The sequence below is a fragment of the Fusarium tjaetaba genome (assembly GCF_013396195.1).
Source record: "Fusarium tjaetaba strain NRRL 66243 chromosome Unknown NRRL66243_c0000075, whole genome shotgun sequence".
Taxonomy (NCBI): domain Eukaryota; kingdom Fungi; phylum Ascomycota; class Sordariomycetes; order Hypocreales; family Nectriaceae; genus Fusarium; species Fusarium tjaetaba.
The window spans coordinates 19,100-36,185 of NW_023501271.1; the positions used below are offsets into that span (position 1 = coordinate 19,100).

A 17,086-nucleotide genomic window follows, 5' to 3' on the forward strand; every position below is an offset into this window, starting at 1 on the left:
GCTCTTGGCATCAATCCATAGGAGCGCCTAGAGCTCAGCAGTCATGCCACCACGTGGATGTCAGATTTTTAAGGGTTGTCGGTGATTAGCCGGACGAGCTGATCCAATTCTGCCAAATCGGTTCATAAATGGCATCCTCCGCATCCTTCGTTGGAGTTGGATGCAACCCAACTCCGTCTTTAGGCAGGCTCGGCAAGAGACATGGCACTTCACTGACGCTTGAAGAATAGGTAAGACAGTGCATTAATCTACGTTGGACAGCTTTCCAATGATCCACGGTGAGAGCTAACCAAGTAAGCTTAACCTCCTCGATCTAAGATGCTCGCTTGGATAGTTGTAGGTTTTCAGAGAAAGGCCGCCATAAACATGACAACTCTATTGTTTACACAATAACTCACTCGGTAACTACATCCGTACTCCGGTACGTAACTAGCTTGAGCTAGGTATAGGCAGATCAAATGATTCGGAATATCGGGAGTCTTTGCCATGCTCGCTAATCGGATCATGCTATAATATTGCCAATATACGTCAAATCCAGCAACGCTTCAAACAATAGAGGAAAGCGTTCGATGATCGGCTAAATTCACGATCCATTCCCCGCAGACCTCCTAACAACAATTTTGATGTTACAGCCTCCAGCTTGGCATCTAGTCCCAGAAGAGCACGTAATATCAGCACGCATTAAGAAACTCTCCTCAATCCGTAGTAGGCATCGATCTCAAAAGAATATTATCCGCTGCACAATTTAATAACGACCCATATTTGCGGGGGACACCATCGCAGCTTTCTGTTTAGGGTGTTGAGGACAAACGTGGCGATGCTCCGACATTTCCTCAATGGGCCTCATTCGGAGCTTGGTTCTCCGCACATAAGGCTCTATAACCCCAGATATGCCAATTTCCCGGCAAAACACAATGGAATCGATCGGATTGGTCAGATCTCACGATTATATAGAGCCGGGGGCGAATATGTTATGTTGGATGCTATATCAAAGCTATATATAAGGACGGGAGTAACCCCTTGACGTTGCGTTCGATATCTTCAGACAGTATCTTCTGCTTCGAAGCATCAGCTCACTGATATTAATCAAGATGCATACTCTTTCATTTCTCCTCGCTCTCGCTCCCGCGTCCGCCCTGGCCCAGTCTCCTGTCTGGGGACAGTGTATGTTACAGCAGCTCCGATGAGTAGATACTCCATAGCTAAAGCTTCTCACAGGTGGTGGCAATGGTTGGACAGGGCCTACAACTTGCCAAAGTGGCCTCACGTGTCAGAAGATCAACGACTGGTACTATCAGTGTGTTCCCGGATCTGGAGGATCTGAGCCCCAGCCTTCGTCAACTACTCAGGGTGGTGGCACTCAGCCTACTGGTGGCGCTGGCGGCACTGGTCTTGACGCCAAGTTCAAGGCCAAGGGTAAGCAGTACTTCGGTACTGAGATCGACCACTACCACCTGAGCAACACTGCCCTGATCAACATTGTCAAGGCCCAATTTGGCCAAGTGACTTGCGAGAACAGCATGAAGTGGGATGCTATTGAGCGTAAGGTTCCCTACTACCAAGATAACTGGAATGGCCATCTGACATGGAACAGCTTCGCGCAACTCCTTCACCTTCACCAACGCTGACAAGGTGGTCGACTTCGCCATTGCGAACAACAAGCTCATTCGTGGCCACACTCTCCTCTGGCACTCCCAGCTGCCTCAGTGGGTTCAAAACATCAACGACCGCTCCACCCTCACCTCGGTCATCCAGAACCACGTTACCACCATGGTCACCCGCTACAAGGGCAAGATCCTCCAGTGGGATGTCGTCAACGAGATTTTTGCTGAGGACGGCAACCTCCGCGACAGTGTCTTCAGCCGAGTGCTCGGCGAGGACTTTGTTGGCATTGCTTTCCGCGCTGCCCGCGCCGCTGACCCCAACGCCAAGCTCTACATCAATGACTATAACCTCGACATCGCTAACTACGCCAAGGTGACCAACGGCATGGTCGCTCACGTCAACAAGTGGCTTGCTGCTGGCATTCCCATCGATGGTATTGGTTCTCAAGGCCATCTTGCTGCTCCTGGTGGCTGGAACCCTGCTTCTGGCGTCCCCAATGCTCTCAAGGCCCTTGCTGCCTCGAACGTCAAGGAGATTGCTATCACTGAGCTTGATATCGCGGGTGCCAGTGCTAACGATTTCCTTACTGTCATGAACGGCTGCCTTGCTGTTTCCAAGTGTGTCGGCATTACCGTCTGGGGTGTCTCTGACAAGGACTCGTGGCGACCTGGTGACAACCCTCTCCTGTACGACAGCAACTACCAGCCCAAGGCCGCTTTCAATGCCTTGATCAACGCTCTATAAGCTGTGGGTAGTGTATGTCGCTGGCTCATGCAATGAATTGTCCTAGTTGGATCAAGTGTTGGAGGTAGAATGATGCTCGAGGAAATGGTTCAATTGTATATATCTATTTCTCACGTACATATTTAGCCGAATGAAAGTCACTGTCTACGTCCTCACTATCTGAATGCTCCAACCGAATTCTTGACCCATCGGTGCTTCTACCACTTTCTTTCATACCTGCATCAATTGAGATCAAGATCTTACCTCAACTTTGAGCAGCCGCGTTGCAAAACCCAGCAACATTAAACCCCCAGACCTCTTCTCTCGAAATATTGGTACCGAGAGCTGGGGGAGGCGAGATATGGTTGTGGCCTTCCATAACCTGAACTTCGAGCTCTACACTCGAGCTTCCCTTGCCTGATCTCCATTGTTCAATAAACTCCTTATTACAACTCAGAATCTCATCTTCGGGGTCGAGGGAGCCATACAGCAGAAGAAACTGGACTTCAGGTGCAGCATCGGAGACATTCTTGTTCTTGTCACAAGCCTCAAGAAGTCCGAGGGGACAATCCTGCTCTATTGTATCTCCATAGTATCTTGCAAGAACAGGAGCTCTATAAGGGCGAGGGTTGCGGAATGACGTCGGCATAGAGCAAAAGACAGCAGCCTTCAGCCGCTGGGGGCTGGTATCGCTGTTACCTGTGATCTTGCCGCGAAGCTCGGCAAACGAGGGGTGAAGCAAGAATGTGCAAAGATGAACAGCGCCAGCAGAGTTGCCCATCATGAACAACGGTCTTGGCTGTGAATCTCCAATCTTGTCATTGTTGTCTATGAGCCACTTCACAACCATCTCAATATCCTGTCCACCGGAAAGAAATCTCGCCTCTGGAACAAGGCGATAGTCCGGAATGGCTGTGACGAATCCGCACTTCTCGGCAAAGGAATACCCAAGGTTTCGGTCGAGTAGATGATCTTCAGTGGCTCTATCTCCCCGAGTGAAGCCGCCTCCATATGTGTAGATGAAGAGAGGACACCCAGCCCCGGTGGGACTATTGACAGGATAATAGATATCCAGGTTATTCCGAGGGCTCGAACCATAAGAGAATGTTTTTCTCAAAGTTGATTTGATGGCAGATGAGTTCTTGTTGAGAAGCGGAAGGTAAATCTTCAAAGTTGGCTCAATGCTCTCGGCAATTGAGTTGGGAACTGAGGTGAGCTGATCCATTTCGAAAGACGGCTGACTGAGTGGCATTGAAGCCTGAAAGGAAATGTGACTTATGAGGTTCTATTTGACATTCTTTTTCAGCCTTCGCAATCGCATTCGCGTCTTCATATATCTCAGCTTCAGGTATATCATGATGCCCTTACCTGACATCCGACGATGAGTAAGCGGCAGACATGAGCGCCAAACGCCGACCGTTGAGCCTTGAAATAGTGGCTATTGCCAGATTCGGTTCCCGAGAATGACTACCGTTGAGAAAAAGGCGTTCGTGGCCCGCAATAACGGGCCACAAGTCCCGGAGCAAGGTCCTAATATGACATTCTTGGCCAGCTATTGGTTTCACTCGGCGCGGACAAAAGAGAAATACCGATATGAAAGCCGACACCGAGCAAGGCGGCCTTGAAAGCTCCGTTCAATGGCGATGTCGTTGGACGTGTTTCTGAGAAGGCTCATCGGTCTTGAGACAATAGATGTCAGTTTGTCGTATCTCGCTCCTCCACAAAGAACCAATACCGATGACGAAGTTGATATGAGCATAGATACGCTGGGAAACCCTGCATCCGACAACTCTAAGCGTTGCAATGCATTGTCATATGTCTCGAGTGCTTGGCTTCCTCAGATCTACGTCAAGTGGAAGGTCAAGTGAAAGAGCTGTATGCATTAAATACTCGATGTTCCAGCGCGATGATGAATGAACTGAAGCAAAGACTTTGAACAGCTAGAAAGCATCAGAAAACTCATATCTTTCATTTCACTTAAATCTGGGACATGACCATGGAGCGCATGGTGCTCCCGCCATCAGTAGCTGGAAAATCAGCTGCTACTAAGAAGCCATATATCTTCGAATCCTTTTCTGGAGACAAGGTCTACGTCTCTGGCACTCCTTCGGTTGCTCGTTTCCTTCTGACCGGGAAAGAAACGGATGGCAAGTTCACCATCCTGACAAGCGGTGGCCAAGCCTTCCCAGCTCCTGTGCCATCTCATTATCACAAACATACCCATCATGACTTCCTCTGTATCAGGGGACAGTTGAAGGTATGGCTTAATGACCAGTGCAGAATCCTCAGCCCCGGGGACTACGCCAGTGTGGCTCCAGTACGTCAAAATACCCATGCTTTCTTTCCATCATACTGACCCCTCAAGAACGCTGTTCGTGCGTACCAGTTCATTGGTGATCATACTGAGATCTTCAGTATAATCACTCCTGCGGGATTCGAGCACATGTTTCGTGGTCCGATGTGGCCGGATGCCGATCTTGAAAGGGCTACTGAAAAGCTCAACTCTGGCGTCGCAAATGTCATGACCGAGTTTGACGTTATCCCTGTGCCAAACCACAAGTTCCTTGAGCCGCAGCCTTGGGACAGTTCAGATAACCAACTCCCTGGTTCTCAGAAGCCGTACTTTCTCCGTAACTGCACAGGACCTAGTGCTCTTCTCGGCGGAACAGTCGTCCGTCCATATGTTACTGGGGCCGAATCTGGGAACACATACACTCTGGCTACTCTTAAAGGGTCTAACCATTTTGAAACGCAGCTTTTGTCTGGCGGGATTCAGTTCCTAGATGTTGACCACTGCTTCTATGTGTCTGATGGATATCTCGAGGTCACGGTAAGTGACCATGACTCTTCACGTATCGGCCCCGATGAAGTGGCTTGGTTGCCTGCTGGAACTTACTTCGATATCAAGCCTGTCAGCGCCTACTTTAAAATCTTTATTTATTCGCAGCCTGGCGGATGATGATAAACTCACCAAAGAGCCTCCTAAGGTTAGGCAAAATTTATCTAAACTCTTCCATTACTCAGGATTGGGGGCAAACGTTACAGATGAATTAGTATGGATATGCCACTCTAGCGGACTCGCCGATCTACTTTACGCAGCTGGAGAGGATAAGCCGTATACTGGGCTGAGTTGCATGATTCCTGATTCACCAAGCCCCTTTGACAGGAAGAAGCTCTCTCAGTATGAGTCGGAGTTCAAGTTTGACTTGATATACATAGCTATACAATGAACTTCTGTTTTGCAACGCTTGGACTTTAGATAAACCCGCAGTACTGAGCATATCGTAAAACAAAATATTTTCAAGCTCTCTGGACCCAATGTCAAGACGTCTTAGTTTTAAGTAAATAGTTCCTTGAAATATAAGAAGCTTTATTAAACTATTTATACTGTCTATTACTTTCCCCATATAAATACTGCTATATCATGTCAGCTTCTGTCGATATCTTGAAAATGCGCTGCAGTATGTTATTAGGAAAATGTATTTACAGGAGCTCTTTCTTTAATGATTTCATTGGTTCTAAATCTCTAACAAGGCATTAGAGTAAATTATAATATATTGTTTAATGTGATAAGGAGATGATAAACCAAGAAGCAGTGACAGAAGAAGCTAAAAGAAAATGCTATCTAAACAAGGACGACCACTTTAAGATTGAGTATTGTCTTTCTGCTTGAACCTCGATGCAACCGGTTTAATAGGCTAGCATCAAACGACCAAACCGTTGATTGGGCTGTACATTACATAGCAATATTTGCGATATGGAAACCGATTGATTCAACGTTCCACATGCATTGCCACCACGAAATCCTCCTAACAACGATGTGAAGCAAGTGATATGGTGTACCGCTTGGCAACGGATTGCAGACTTCAGGGTAAGCTATTCTCAAGGTGGCCAACGCTCGCAAGCCACGACGATAACATAACGGAAATCGACCGAAGAGGGTTGATCAGAGTGACCCAAATAGGATCGATAAAAGAAGTGAAAGTGGTCGATGTCGGTCAGAACTTTAAGGAAGCGATAGTTTGCTTGACTCGTGAACTCTCAGACATGTCGATTCCAAATCTAGTCTGTGCAATGTGCATGCATGCATACATAGTTAGTAACGTGGGTAGCTCAACTGTCAAGAAGCAGCCACATTCACGCCAGTTCAGCAACTCAGTTCGCCAACCCACGCATCAAAACCACGATCCCCTCAGCTAAACTCGATCGAGATGCCCAATTTCCCAGCTTCTGTCCCAAATAGCGCAATATCTTCCCCCGCAATCCGGCAAAGCTTGCGTGTGACGTCTTTTGGCTCCCGTCTGGGGGACTTCTGGAGCATCCTCGTGCGGGGTGCATTAGCCCCAGATGCCATGGCTTGCGAGCATCGCATTGCCGAAGGACGAGATGGATGGGCACAATCTAGGAATGTCATAGCGCTCTTTTGCTCGTTTCCCAATTCAGGACCACCTTCCGACCTGTCCCCCAAATTGATCATCGCACCTCTAGTTTAGTTTAGTCTGTCTAGTTCCACTCTATGCCGAGGAAGCCCATCTTTCACGTTTGCTGATGTCAACGACGCCGTGATTCGTTTCATGTTTGCTTGTTTCATCGCAAGACTGATAACTAGACGACTTCTTGAAAACTGAAGTTTTTGCAAAGATCTTCACAATCGTAAGTTCTTCATGAACGAGCTCTTTACCTGCTTTCTAAATAACTCATTCTCATCAGTCAGCACTCTCGATATCACAATGTCATCTTCATCTGAGCCAGGCACCAGGGGCAACCTCACCCTTGAGCAAAAGAAGAGCCTCCAAGAGGCTTGGGTCCATATTCTGCGATTATGCGGAAATGAGAATATCGCCCATGATGCTCCAGACAACACAGACGAATATCTCCAGCACCTCAAGAACAAAGATTCCGATCATTTCTCACGGAATCTCTGGGAGTCGATCATGGCCGATCATCCCGACACCACGCTCCTTCGATTTCTTCGAGCGCGCGACTGGGATGTCAACAAGGCCGTTGACATGTTTGTCTCTGCTCTCAACTGGCGCGACGAGCGACAGATTCAGAAGACCATTGTTGGAGGCGGCGAAGCTGTCGGTCTGAAGAAGACCCTCACTACCGATGAGGAGTCATTCATGGCGCAGTATCGCTCAGGCAAGAGCTACGTCAGAGGAACAGACAAGGACAATTATCCCATCTATGTCATCAGAGTCCGCCTTCACGACCCTCACAAACAATCTGCCGAGTCTATGGAAGAATATGTCTTGCACAACATCGAGACCTTGAGAGTCATGGCAAGAGAGCCGCAAGACAAGGTCTGCTTGATCTTTGATCTCACAGGCTTTGGTCTTCGCAACATGGACTTTCACGTCGTCAAGTTCCTCGTCGATATTCTTGAGAAGCGCTACCCCGAGACCCTCTCGGTAGTGCTTGTGCACAATGCGCCATTCGTATTTTGGGGTAAGCTTGACACTCTGTTACCTCCAACTCTATTTACATGCTAATCCTTTCCAGGTGTCTGGACCGTCATCAAGCACTGGCTTGACCCTGTCGTCGCATCCAAGGTCCACTTCACCAGCGGTACCAAGGGCCTTCTCAAGTTCATCGCCAAGGAGAACCTGCAGAAGTCTTATGGTGGTGAAGATCCTTGGGAGTACAAATACGTAGAGCCTGTTCCCTCTGAGAACGAGAGGATGCAGTCTGAGGAGAAGAAGATTAAGATACAGATTGAGCGACAGGAATTGATTGAGTCGTTCAATCGGTCGACTGTTGATTGGATTGGCACAGATCCAGGGACAGACGCTGGCAAGGAAGCGCACGAGAGGCGAGATGAGTTGATTCAATTGCTACAGATGAACTACTGGAAGTTGGACCCATACGTTAGGTCTGGTACTTACTACCACCGAGCGGGAGTGGTCAATAGGGTTGGAGGTGTCGATTTCAAGGCAGCGCGATAGTTAATAACCTAGTTTAGAGTGTTTTTCGTATTCAATTCCGTAGTAAGCTTGTTTTTTCCGCACTCAACTTGAGTCAATTGACCTCGATTCTTGCCAAGATGTTTCCTCATCTAGACCTGTCAGTGCATTACCTTACTTGAAACGTTACGGCCCGACGCTATCATCTGAACGTTCATCCCCACTGTCCGAGTCCATGCCGTAAATATCCAAGAAATCATAGCGCACTCTGCCACCAAACTCATCCTCGGTTTTTCTTGTAGCCAATCGGCCCCTGTACGCTCACGTCCTAGCGGTGCTGTCTAGCGTCTTCACTGTCGCAGTGCGCTTTGACCAGTGGCGCTCATCACCAACGGACCCAGCTGCGCTGTCCTGGCCCCCCCCATCATCCATGCTTGAACCCCAGAAGCTAGACCAGGAACCTTGTCCACGAGACCGTGCAAAAGCGCTGATGATGATGCAAAGCCTCGTGCCCAAAGCGCAATAGTTTGCGAGGTACAGGGGTGCTCACCTCCTCCTGGCCAGAACAGCAGGGATCGTCACAGCTACCCCTCCAGCACCAATTTCCCTGCCGCGGTATCATCCATGATTTCTGGGGTACAGCTGTGGAGTGCCTGCAACGTTCCCGAAAAGCAAATCCGTGTGTGTTGACTGGCTGAGATAAAGAGCCTCCTTTAAACGAACCCTTGGCAGCCTGATTATCTCTTCTCCCCCCCCTTCTCCTCGCTACAGTACAAGTCAAGTCAAGCTGTGATAGTGAGACAGTTCACTCTGGTTCCCTTATCTCATCTTCTCTTTCAATTGTCACACTATGAGGTTCTCAACGGTGCTCCTATCGGTGCTTGCGCCATTTAGTCTTGCGGCCCCTGAGCCAAAGACCGTTTCCGCACCGGAGCTCTCGGGCCAATTGGTCGAGCTTTTGGAGAAGCATAACCTCGCGCTTGTACCGCGATCAGAACTCACAGACGCGTTAAAGGAATTGAATACACTTCTCAAGAGTGATCGATTTCCTCGCGCACCTGTTCTGATAAGGCGACAAAATACTACTTCGGGTTCTGGCTCAAAATCTGGCGGCTCTAGCTCAGGGTCTGGTTCAGATGATGACTCAGACTCAGATAGCGGCGGTTCTAGTCGCGTTGTCTCAATTCCTGGGCTTGATGGTCTCGGTGACCTCGGCGATGGCATCAAGGGATTGACAGACGCCCTCGGCGAGTTGGGAGATCTCCTCAAAGCCCTCAAGAATCTCCTAACAGCCGAGTTCCTTGACGCATTCCATGATGCTATGGTCTATCTCGCAGCAACCTTGAAGCCTCCTGCACCCAACCAGATCAGAAGTCTGCTTGACAAAGCAGGTCCTTTGCTGGATCTTGTTGGCGAACTCGACCTCAAGGGTCTTATCGACCAGCTTAAGGATGTCGATATCGCTGGTATCGTCTCCAAGGTTCTCAAGCTTCTCACCGACGGCAACCTCAAGAACATCGACGGTCTTCTCACCAATGGCGCAAGCCTCTTGACACCAGATTTCGTCAAGCAGACCAAGGGCCTCATCGGTGACGTCTCACCTCTTCTCGACGAGCTTGCTCCTCTTCTCAAGAAGCTCACCGGCCTTGATCTCGAGGGCATTCTATCAGCCTTGGACCCACTTCTCACGAAGGAGTCTATCCAGGGCATTGTCACTCTACTCAAGAACGCTGGCGATCTTCTCACCGCCAAGACCGTTGATGAGATCCAGGGTCTTCTCGGCGAAGTCTCTCCCATCATCAAGGACATCGCCCCACTTCTCGAGCAACTTACCAAGCTCAACCTTGAAGAAGTCCTCAAAGCGCTGCAGCCGCTTCTTACGAGCGATTCTATCAAGGGTATCTTGAGCTTACTCAAGAACGCCGAGACTCTCTTGACACCCAAGTTTGTGGACCAGACACAAGACCTTATCGGTGCTGCGTCTCCACTGATCGACAAGTTGAACGATGTCGATCTCAAGGGTGTTCTTGATGCCTTGAGCCCCATTCTTAAGAAGGAGGCCATCCAAGGACTTGTCGGACTGCTCAACAACGCAGAGGACTTGTTGACCAAGGATACCGTCAAGAGCATCAAGACTCTCCTCACTGAGGCATCTCCCTTGATTGAGAAGCTCTCCGACATTGACCTCAAGGGTGTCCTGGACGCGTTGAGCCCTATCCTGAAGAAGGAGGCTATTCAGGGTGTCGTTGGCCTCTTGAACAACGCCGAGGACCTTTTGACCAAGGATACTGTCAAGAGTATCAAGACCCTGCTGTCTCAAGCATCGCCCTTGATTGACAAGCTTGCCGATATCGATCTCAAGGGCGTTCTTGACGCTCTCAGCCCGATCCTCAAGAAGGAGGCTATCCAGGGCTTGGTTGGACTATTGAACAACGCGGAGGATCTTCTGTCGAAGGATACTGTGAAGAGCATCAAGACATTACTGTCTCAAGCTTCTCCTCTCATCGACAAGCTTGCCGACATCGACCTAAAGGGTCTTCTCGATGCTCTTAGCCCCATCTTGAAGAAGGAGGCCATCCAGAACCTCGTCGGTCTGCTCAACAACGCCGAGGATCTACTTTCCAAGGAGACCGTCAAGAGCATCAAGACCTTGTTGTCTAGCGCCTCACCTCTCATCGATAAGCTATCTGATCTCGACATCAAGGGCATTCTCGATGCACTTGGCCCCATCCTCAAGAAGGACGCTATCGAAGGTCTCGTTGGTCTTTTGAACAACGCGGAAGACCTGCTCGACAAGGAGACCGTGAAGAACATCAAGTCTCTGCTTACCAGCGCTGGTCCTCTCATCAACGAATTGAAGAAGATCGATCTCGCAGGTGTTCTCAATGCCCTTGCACCTATCCTTACCAAGGATTCTATCAAGGGCATCGTTGGATTGTTGGGTAATGCCGAGAGTCTCTTGACCAAGGATTTCGTAGACGACACCAAGAAGCTCATCTCCAACGCCAGCCCGCTCCTTGTCAGCCTCGGCAAGATTGATCTCAAGGGTCTTCTCGATTCGCTCGCACCTCTTCTTACCAAGGATTCGATCAAGGGCATTATCGGTCTTTTGGGTAACGCTGAGAACCTGCTCACCAAGGACTTCGTCTCTCAGACCAAGAGTCTCATCTCCAAGGCTTCGCCTCTTCTGGATAGCTTGGATGATGCTGATCTCAAGGGTCTGCTTGATCAAGTCGGTCCTCTTCTCAAGGAGGTTGGCAAGCTTAAGCTTCAAGACATCATTAGTGCCGTTGCACCTCTCCTCACCAAGGATTCCATCAATGGCATCGTTGGACTCCTCGACAATGCCGAAAACCTCCTTACCAAGCAGTTTGTCTCTCAGACCAAGTCTCTCATCGGAAAGGCTTCCCCTCTCCTCGACAGTCTTGACAAGGCGGATCTCGCTGGCTTACTCGATCAAGTCGGCCCTCTCCTCAAGGAAGTCGGCAAGCTTAAGCTTCAGGACATCTTGAGTGCAGTCCAGCCACTTCTTACAAAGGACTCGATCAACGGCATCATCGGTCTGCTTGACAACGCGGAGAACCTTCTCACCAAGGACTTCGTTTCCCAAACCAAGTCTCTCATTTCCAAGGCTGGACCTCTTATTACTAGCGTGTCCAAGCTCAACCTTGAGGATCTGCTTGACCAGGTGGAACCACTTCTCAAGATGCTCGGCAAGCTTGATCTCGAGGGCATCCTCAGCTCTCTGGCTCCTCTTCTCACCAAGGACTCGATCAAGGGCATCGTGCGCCTCGTTGATAATGCTGAGAATCTGTTGACATCTAAATTCGTCAACGAGACTCAGACGCTTATCTCTGGCGCTGTTCCCCTGATCTCCTCACTGGATGATGCTGATCTGCCCGAATTGCTCGACCAGGTCGGACCTCTGCTGAAGGAGATTGGCAAGATCGATCTTGTCAAGCTTGTCAAGAAGCTGTCACCTCTTCTCGATGAGATCAGCGATTTGGACATCAAGGGTATCTTTGACGCACTTGCGCCGCTACTCTCACAAAAGGGCGTCAAGGGCATTATGGATCTTCTTGGTAACGCTGAGGACCTCCTCACACCTAAGTTTGTCAACCAGACCCAGACTCTTATCGGTGATGCCGTACCTCTGGTTGAGGCGCTTAGCGACATTGATCTCAAGAAGCTCATCAAACAGCTCCAGCCACTTCTCGAGGCCCTTGGCGAGATTGACTTGGGAGATCTTATCAAGAAGGTCAAGCCACTTCTCAATGCTCTCATGAAGATCGATCTCGTCAAGCTGGTCAACAAGCTTGTGCCGCTACTTGATACTCTGGATGACATCGACCTGAATGGTTTGCTCAAGGCAATTGAGCCTCTTCTGACACCTGAGAGTATCAAGGGTATTGTTGGTCTGGTGGACAACGCAGAGGATCTCCTCACTGCCAAGTTCGTCAACCAAACGCAGACCCTCATTTCGGGCGCGGTGCCATTGATTGAGCAATTGAACAAGCTCGATCTTGAGGAGCTCTTTGAGATTATCGAGCCTCTGCTCAAGGAGCTGGATGGTCTGGATCTCACTGGTCTTGTCGACGCTGCCAAACCTCTGCTCAAGGCCCTCAAGAAGATTGACGTCCAGGGCATTGTCGATGCAGTGGTGCCATTCCTTAACCCCAAGACCATCAAGGGTCTTCTCGGCTTGGTTGGAAATGCTGAGGATCTCCTTACCAAGAACTTCGTCAACCAAGTATCGGAACTCATTGGAGACGCGACACCTGTAAGTCAAACCTCACGATTCTACTACAAAACTATGCTAACTTCTGTTTCTAGCTTGTTGCGACAGTTGGAGACTTGGTACATGCGGTACTCAAGGAGCTCGTGGGAAGGTCTTAATGTGATAATTGGGTTATGAACGTGGTTACGTGATGGGATGGTTTAATCATGTATTAATGAGTTTGGATATTTGACGTATACGATACCCTATGAATGTGCCTCTACGGCGCCATAATGAAACTGTCTTTATCCGTACCTGAGCGCTGTCAAGTGAATATGCTTGTAAGATCTCGCTATAGTCATCCTGGCATAAGACAGACGGACAGGCGATTTGCGCATGGCAGCGTAGTACCCGTCGGCATACGCCGCACTGCAACATCCATTCACTTTCTCCGTTTAGATCTCGTTCCTTTGGAGTATTCGCGATACCAGCGTCATTGAGCGAAAACAACACGCGCCATTTCTGATAAGGTGGTGACATGCATTCGCGTAGATGACTGTTCTGGACACGCCTCTATCATCATCAGCGCAACAAGGTGCCATTTTGTCTCGGTATGTCTCGGTGAGACTCCGCTACTTGCTTTGTCGCGGGTGACAAGGCCTACAGAAGAGCATGGGGGGCGTGGTCCGCCTGTAACCTGACTAGACGTGGGAGCCTGGCTCGCCGGTAACTTACTCGCAACCCTGTCCAAAACCGTTTACTTCAGGCCTTCAATTCAAGTCCCCGAGTTAAGCTAAGTTCCCCAGAATCTTGACACATGCAAAGCATCTCTCTCGGCTTTCGGTTGAAGGCCTAACTAGAGCTATCGCAAACTAGACTCATTGGGGATTTGACAAACCTGTTCGATGCACACACTTTACTCTGCAGAGAAAGTGAGGGGAAGTGATCATGTGCCGGATCTTCTGCCCATCACTTATCAGATTCGAGTCTGGTTCGTATTCACACCCTGGCCCCCCGGTCTCTTAGTGCTATACCCCGCTTGCAGATCAGAATTTCCAGGACGGCACCAGCTGGGATGGGCCTGGTTAGTGCATTCGATAGTTTGGCGGACCCTGGTATAACTTTAGAGGCCCGTCTTTCGCGCTTGAGCGACCAAATTCAGGGCAGGTCTTGGCCTAAGACCCTCGCTGTTCTGCCTTAAGTCTGAGTCGTCTGTGGAGCATCCCATTCTTCCTCTGAAGTATTGGTGACCATTGCAATTGTTTGCTGTCAATTCAATCGCATTGTCTCAGTCAATTACAATGGCTTCTGAGAGAGAACATACAGCGGCGGGCGCTGATACTTCTGCGCCTGCAGAGGCGACAAATGCTGCTGGCGAACAGAACGTGCCGGCTGCTGACGCTGCCAGCAACGACGCCTCTTCCGACGACCATGTTCGCGATGAGAAGGTCGCTGCAGGCCCAACCAAATGGCAAAAGGTGAAGAGTCATTTCTGGCGATACAAATGGTGGTATCTCTTACTTATCGCTGTTCTTCTCGCCATTTTACTGCCCCTACTGTGAGTCTCATCCCATCAATTGACGGAGTACGTCCTCTGACAATGCCCCAGTTTCACTGTCATCATTCCCGCAATTATCCAGGACATTCTCAATGACCAGAAGCTCCCCATCCGTGGCGGCGCCTTGCAGGTCCTATCCCCAACCGAAGTGAACATGAGTATCGAGACAGAATTAAAAACGCCAATCGCTGCGACTCTCAAACCAGTGGATCTTTTCCTCTACAGCAAGGAAACGAAGCCCATGTCTTCATTCTTCAAGCTTAAATTCCCAGAGGTTCACATCAAGAAACACACCAATGTCACTGTCACCAACCAGACACTCCTGGTGACCAATGAGACTGAGCTGACGAAGTGGTTCAATGTCTTTTTCGACAAACCCGATGCCGAGTTGTCGTTGGAGGGAAAGCCTGAGATTAGGCTTGGCTCTTTGAAGTATCACCGCAGTCTGAAGAAGACTGTTGACATCGCTTCTCTCAACTACCTTGACGGCTTTGCGCTCAAGAGCCTAGACTTTGATCTCAACTCCAATCGCACGACAAAGAGCAACATGAAGGGAATGCTGAACATCCCCAACTCTGGAGTCCTCCGACTTGGTCTCGGCAACTTGACATTTAACGTCATGTCGGGCGACATTAGACTCGGTCTCATCAATCTTTGGGACTTGCAGCTCTGGCCTGGTAACAACTCCGTACCTTTTGACGGAAACTTCTACTTCGACCAGCTGGTTCCCAACCTTTCTGAGATCCTCGATATGCAGAAGGGACCTCTTGGTAACGGCTATCTGGAGTTCAACGCAACAGGAAACACTACCATCGCCGGTGGTCAGCACATCAAGTACATCGAGGGAGTCCTGAACAACAAGCATATCAGGTTCACCTTCCCGGTCATCACCCTGCTGGGCGATGTCCTTGGTGGCTTGCTGGATGCCAACCAAGGTTCGCTTCTGGATATCTTTGGCACTTCAATCGGGAACTCGACGTTGCTTGAACATGTACTGGGACATTGGGATAATAACGGTGAAGGGGGCTCTTCTTCTTCTAGTAATAATACTGCAAGGAGCCTGACGGAGAGGAGTAAGACCAGAGCACCAAAGGCCTGGATGTGGAGTCTTCTTAAATTGGGCTTAACGAGGAGAAGTTTATGAGTATGATAATGTAGTCCTAGTTTTAATGCCATCTGATGCCTTTATTGCATGAATTCTATGATTTGACTGCGATTGCCACCGTGTCCCAAGTGTAAGTACTCGTGCACAGCTTCTCAATACAGCTGCTGCTGATGTCGTATCATTTGAGCAGCATGATCCTTGTTTGCCTCCAGCGCACATGCCTCCTGTTCTTTCATCCGCCCTGATTATTATCCCGGGGCTCAAATTCACCACTATTAACCCTTCGCGGGCGCAGCCTTCTTGGTTACACCACCTTTCACAAAAGCCGCAAGCTCCTCAAGGTATCGCACATTGGATGTCTCAAGCTGTTTCGATACCCACGAAAGCTTTATCGCGTATGCAGCAAGGCCACCCATAGACTCCCAGTTCTTGACTTCACACGTATCTGGTCCCTTGGCAGTAACTGTCTGAACCCGCTCAATGGTTGCAGCCCACCAGGGTAGGTAATTGCTCTTCCACGCCAGTTTACATTCCTGCTCTCCATAGTTCAGTGCCAGGATCTGTGCCATGGTCAGATAGAGTCCACGGCTGTTTCTTACATGATAAATTACCTCAATCGGGATTTTCATCATGTCTTCGCCGCCATAGGTCAGCGTCTCCAGAATTGCTCTGGTTCCAGGTTCTACCGCTTTTGAAGCCTCAGTGTCGATGAATGTGAGTCTCGGAGTCCAGGTGTTCCATTCACTGTATCTCTTGAAATCAACCATGATGTTAAATACCTCTTTAGCAGGTGCATCAATCACGATAGTGCTTCCGGCGGTGAAGACAATGCGGCCGGTACCCAGGGATGGGGTTGCTGTCGGAGTCGACCACCCAACTGCTTTTTTCACTTCCATAGTTAGAACAAAGGCTGCAGATTCAATGGTAACAGATATTAGCGACTGCTTGGAGGAGTCTATTGTCAAGAGACAAGCAGATTTGTGCCTTTATCTGTATTTCAGCTCGATGTCTCACACGTGACGTGCGAGACTCCAATAGTATCTCGAGACTAACGGCGTCAAGACATTCAGAAGATTAGCCCGGTTTAAACTTTCCTCAGTAGCCTTGTTCTCTCTCTTTATCAGTTGAGAGATGTAATACTGCTAAGTCCATACGACAGTCGTCGCAGTAATGAAGACTCGAACCATGGTGATGCTAATCACCACTCGTTGAGGGTCAGTAAGAAAACTTGGGATATTTTGTATATTGCAAAAGCATTGCACAAACTTTGAGTGTGTTGAGAAGAGCTTTAAATCACTTGTTTCTACCGTCTATATTGGGCACCGGGGGTTTCCTTGGTCCCCAAGGCTTCATCAATTGCCTGCTGGGGTTTAGGAACTTCAGTACTTATCACAGGCCTTTTCTATATTGATCTCAGACTAATAGACTTCTACTCGAGAATTGAAAGTTTGTTTGGAACCCGTAGCTACTCAAAG

The 17,086-nt window shown here is 49.2% G+C and overlaps 7 protein-coding genes across 7 annotated transcripts; 5 read left to right on the top strand and 2 right to left on the bottom strand.

Moving 5' to 3' along the window:
• Positions 1 to 1,091: 1,091 nt before the first annotated feature.
• Positions 1,092 to 2,349, top strand: FTJAE_3953 (endoglucanase type F; the record flags this gene model as incomplete). Its single annotated transcript, XM_037350306.1, has 3 exons — positions 1,092 to 1,164; positions 1,219 to 1,542; positions 1,595 to 2,349. The coding sequence occupies 3 exons, from the start codon at positions 1,092 to 1,094 to the stop codon at positions 2,347 to 2,349; spliced, it is 1,152 nt and encodes a 383-aa protein (XP_037208871.1).
• A 244-nt stretch (positions 2,350 to 2,593) lies between these two features.
• Positions 2,594 to 3,553, bottom strand: FTJAE_3954 (isoprenylcysteine alpha-carbonyl methylesterase ICMEL2; the record flags this gene model as incomplete). Its single annotated transcript, XM_037350307.1, has 1 exon — positions 2,594 to 3,553. The coding sequence occupies one exon, from the start codon at positions 3,551 to 3,553 to the stop codon at positions 2,594 to 2,596; it is 960 nt and encodes a 319-aa protein (XP_037208872.1).
• Positions 3,554 to 4,324: 771 nt separating this feature from the next.
• FTJAE_3955 (quercetin 2 3-dioxygenase) lies at positions 4,325 to 5,287 on the top strand (the record flags this gene model as incomplete). The annotated part of the gene is made up of 2 exons (XM_037350308.1): positions 4,325 to 4,645; positions 4,694 to 5,287. 2 exons carry the CDS (start codon positions 4,325 to 4,327, stop codon positions 5,285 to 5,287), a joined length of 915 nt encoding a protein of 304 aa, XP_037208873.1.
• Positions 5,288 to 7,058: 1,771 nt separating this feature from the next.
• On the top strand, positions 7,059 to 8,273 carry FTJAE_3956 (CSR1-phosphatidylinositol transfer; the record flags this gene model as incomplete). Its single annotated transcript, XM_037350309.1, has 2 exons — positions 7,059 to 7,776; positions 7,831 to 8,273. 2 exons carry the CDS (start codon positions 7,059 to 7,061, stop codon positions 8,271 to 8,273), a joined length of 1,161 nt encoding a protein of 386 aa, XP_037208874.1.
• Positions 8,274 to 9,081: 808 nt separating this feature from the next.
• Positions 9,082 to 13,127, top strand: FTJAE_3957 (uncharacterized protein; the record flags this gene model as incomplete). The annotated part of the gene is made up of 2 exons (XM_037350310.1): positions 9,082 to 13,011; positions 13,065 to 13,127. The coding sequence occupies 2 exons, from the start codon at positions 9,082 to 9,084 to the stop codon at positions 13,125 to 13,127; spliced, it is 3,993 nt and encodes a 1,330-aa protein (XP_037208875.1).
• A 1,122-nt stretch (positions 13,128 to 14,249) lies between these two features.
• Positions 14,250 to 15,650, top strand: FTJAE_3958 (uncharacterized protein; the record flags this gene model as incomplete). Its single annotated transcript, XM_037350311.1, has 2 exons — positions 14,250 to 14,506; positions 14,558 to 15,650. The coding sequence occupies 2 exons, from the start codon at positions 14,250 to 14,252 to the stop codon at positions 15,648 to 15,650; spliced, it is 1,350 nt and encodes a 449-aa protein (XP_037208876.1).
• Positions 15,651 to 15,886: 236 nt separating this feature from the next.
• Positions 15,887 to 16,507, bottom strand: FTJAE_3959 (start-like domain protein; the record flags this gene model as incomplete). Its single annotated transcript, XM_037350312.1, has 2 exons — positions 15,887 to 16,171; positions 16,223 to 16,507. 2 exons carry the CDS (start codon positions 16,505 to 16,507, stop codon positions 15,887 to 15,889), a joined length of 570 nt encoding a protein of 189 aa, XP_037208877.1.
• Between the last annotated feature and the right edge of the window lie 579 nt (positions 16,508 to 17,086).